Below are 3,817 nucleotides of genomic sequence, written 5' to 3'. Positions count from 1 at the left end.
ATTTTATCAGCTCCACTAATGACATTTCTTTTTCTCACACATGCACAACTCATTTTAAAGACTTATCAGTCATGTAAGTATTTAATACGATTTCCCCTCATTGTATCTTTTTGGCAATTAAGGCGACAAGATTTATGCGATAATAGCTTTAACACCATTGTGTTGAGAATCAGGCGGATGTTACATTTACCCTTCATCTTCCCTTTTAAATGAACACGAGTTCCTGCCTCATATAAAAACAAGGCATTTCAGTCCCATTCCATTCCCGTTCAGACTTTTGAAGGAGATGGGAACAATGTCCTTGTAGATGAAATCAGGGAAGCCATTTATTTTGTGCAATTGAGCTTTTGCACAGAAAAAGGTAGGGGTGTGTGTGTGTGTGTGTGTGTGTGTAATGAAACTGATTGTAAAATTACCCAGGTAAGGTCATCATCAGGCAGATCTAACATATGTATAAGGTGGCAATTTACAGCAAATTATATCTCAGGTATAGGAATTAAGAGTTTGGACGGGAACAAGTTTTTTTTTAACTGAGGGGAACTTGTGTGTATGTGTGGAGGGGCTACAGGGGTCCTTCTAATATCACTTTGGCTTTTCTTGCTGTCATTTAGAGGAAGAGACAATAAAATAATGCAATAGAGCAATCTTTTTAGGCTGTGAGCTGGAATGACCCAGCTTGGGTCAGAGGTGGGAGGACAGGTGAATGCTGGGACCTAGCCACTGTTGGTTCTCCCTGCAGTGGCATGGGGAAAGTATTTACCACTGAAGCTCCACTTCCATATGTCAGATTAGATGGCACCATAGGCTAGATCTGGCCCATAGGACACAGGTTGCTAACTGCTGCAATGGGGGATTTAATTGAAGAAGTGCAATGATATATAAATGTACTGATTTAAAAAAATATATCACCACATGCTTAATCTTCAATAACTACTATTGCTTCCTGCGTTTTAAAAAAAAGAAAATCTGTTCCATTTCATTGTTTACGCTGTAGCTCTTATTATGGCAGGAGCTTTGTCTTTATAGGTACCAACAGTGTCATAGACACCAGCATCTTCCACAGGTTCTCTCTTCCTTTTTATTTGTAAATAAAGTGAGATGGTCAGTTTTAAATTCCACAGGTGTAACTCCTATTGATTTTCATGGGAATTGTGGCCATGGAAAAGAAGTCAAAGGGATTGCACCCACATCAAATAAAAGCAGAATTTGACCCAATGGGGTACATTCCACTTTTCAGTAGGGCTTTACTTGCTGGTTTTTTTGATTGAAATATAGGTTTGATTTGTTGATTGTATATATTGGACCCCAATATGTATGATGCTTTAAGGTGGCTGGTAGAATTACATTTTGTTCTTATCCATCACCTAGTAACCTCTAGTCACAGAATGAATGCATTCCTAACTCTTTTGATAGATGCAGCTTGCATATATATTTTTATCATCTTTAAAACCCTGACAGTATAGCAGGTGATTCACAGACATATGAGAGACAAGGGGTGAAACGCAGGCTCTGTCGAAATGAATAGTAAAACTTTAGCTGGCTTGGATGAAGCCAGGATTTTGCTCTAGGTTTGTGTCTTCTAAAGGCTTATCTCTGGCGACAGACCCCTATGGTACCCATTGTAGCCCTTCACAGGACCTAGTTGGGTCTCTGTCTACACTGCCTTGTAACTGGTAACTGAAACACTTATCGAAGGGTTTTAAAATATTGTAATGATTTGTTGTGTGTTCTGCATGTTGTGAAACTTATAAAGCCCGTGAAAAGCACCCAGGTAAATTAAAAATCCTAAATGTACCTATGTTACTTCAGGGAGTGATAGCTGACATTGCCAGCAGCAATAGGAAGGCAGAGCTGAGAACTCACAGTGCATCATTTCTCACTATGTACTTGAAACTGTTACACATTCATAGGTTGACAATATTGTGAAATACTTTGTTTCAGTTTTTCCAGTATTGGGTAGAATCTCCAATTAATTAAATATTGAGGAAGAATATGGAAGGCTGGTGAGGTTCACAATGAGCTCAGGGAAACAGCCTGCCGTTTTCAGCATGTTAAAGAATATTTTAATATTTGTCTTCTTATTTTCATAGATGATCCATTTCTTGGTCCTGTTAATGCTGGTGGTTCTGCCCATACTAACATCAGGTAAGAAGGCTTCTTATTTCTAATACTAGCAAACACTGGACTTGTTAAAAATTATTTTTATGACTGTTTTAACTTATTCCCTTTACAATCCTGCCTTCCTTTCTCAAATAAGAATCCCATCAGTGTGGAAGGTAACAGACAAATGTTGTTGTCTACTGTCCTGCAAAACACTGCACTCATAAAGACCCTCACTGAGGACAATAAGGTTCAAATGAACAACACCTTGTATTTTTGTGGTACCCTGTTGATTGTACTTAGACTCCATGAAGGCACAGAGGCCTAATAGCTTAGACCCCATTGTCTGGCCAGGTCGAGGCCTAAATCATGAATGAATGGGGTGTTTGGTTTAAGAAAAACTGTTCCAATTTAAGCATGCACTCGCTTAGATTCTCATAGCGTATATATTTATATCGTTGTATCAGGCATGTGAGCTATTTAAAAACTAAAGTCAGTGATTTTAAACCGGAGTGACTTCAAAAGGAGTTCAAAGTCCTCAGCAGCTTCTAGAATTAGGTCACTTGGTTCTCAAGCTCAGCAAATTACAGTGCACAACCTACACCCCAGTGCACAGAAAGATACTTGAAGCCATGCAGAGATCCACTAAAATCAATGGAGTTCTTTTGCATAAAGTATTTTACAGGGCTGGACTTTATTTAATTGCCCTAATGTGACCTTGTGTTATTGAATGTAAAGAAACAAGCTCAGCCTTGTAACTGCTACCATGCTAAGCCAGCAAATGGAAAAGGGGCATGAGTACAACCAAAGCAAATCTGTACTGAAATTGGAACAGATATTCAAGGAAAACGTTGCTAGGGACTGAGCAATTCCTTTTCCCATTACTTGGGCAGCAGTGTGGTTTTCTGAAGAATTTGGCCTAATGAGATCAGCTGGAATGTTGCTGAAGTTAAGGATTGGGGCCCAAATGTTTATAACAGGCATTTCCTTAGTTCTTGCACTGCAGCCAGCTATCTACTCTGGTCTAGTGTTCCTGGCACGTACGTTTTCAACTATATTTTGATGTGTTCTTTTAAATATATTTAGGATCCTGGTTGGAATGAAAATAATACTTGTGTAAGTGTGGTGTGTGTGTATGCATGTATTGCAAGTGCATGTCACTGGTTATTGACCTAAACCTAGTATTCCCTTCAGGAAACTACCTGAATAATAGGCTCAGACCATGTGTACAATATGGTCAGATGCTTAGTAGGTGTAATCTTACTTTGGAGTGGGTGAAAGTGATGTAAATTGGCATTGTTTGAGTGTCAATCAAGGCTTTTGGCTAATTTATGCCATCTGACAATCTAGCCAAGTGACTTTTAAGAGCATGTGGTAGCCAGTGGAGCAGTTCTAATTTACATCAGCTAAAGACCTGTTCCACAGAGAACATAAAATTATTTGCTTTACCTTACAAGTAAAATTTTTTTTGTTGATATCCAGGATCATCAAATTCTTTCCTAGCAGAGGGAAGAACAGGAGAGCCATCAGCTTCCCGCTGCAGCCTTTTTGGAGATGCTCACATTGAAACATTTGATGGGTCTTTCTATGACTTTGCCGGGGACTGCAGTTACATCCTGGCCACAGACTGTTACAAGCGTTCCTTCACAGTCCTAGGTGAGCCTCAAGCAGGGTGTCAGAAGCAGCAAGTCCACAAGATTTTTGTGCTGTAGCATCC

The 3,817-nt window shown here is 39.4% G+C and overlaps 1 protein-coding gene across 2 annotated transcripts in view; it reads left to right on the top strand.

The window, feature by feature from the left end:
* The first annotated feature begins 248 nt into the window (after window positions 1–248).
* Window positions 249–3,817, top strand: part of VWF (von Willebrand factor) — a 204,098-nt gene continuing 200,529 nt past the window's right edge. For both annotated transcript variants that reach the window (XM_006028763.3, XM_006028762.3), the window contains exons 1-3: window positions 249–361; window positions 2,091–2,145; window positions 3,583–3,756. In XM_006028763.3, coding sequence (XP_006028825.1) covers window positions 2,091–2,145; window positions 3,583–3,756 — 229 coding nt within the window. In that variant the 5' untranslated portion in view covers window positions 249–361. The remainder of the gene's footprint in view (window positions 362–2,090; window positions 2,146–3,582; window positions 3,757–3,817) is intronic.

This window comes from Alligator sinensis, unplaced genomic scaffold (assembly GCF_000455745.1).
Source record: "Alligator sinensis unplaced genomic scaffold, ASM45574v1 scaffold35_1, whole genome shotgun sequence".
NCBI lineage: Eukaryota > Metazoa > Chordata > Crocodylia > Alligatoridae > Alligator > Alligator sinensis.
Note: the sequence above shows the minus strand (reverse complement) of the source record. Positions and strands in the feature narration are given on the sequence as shown.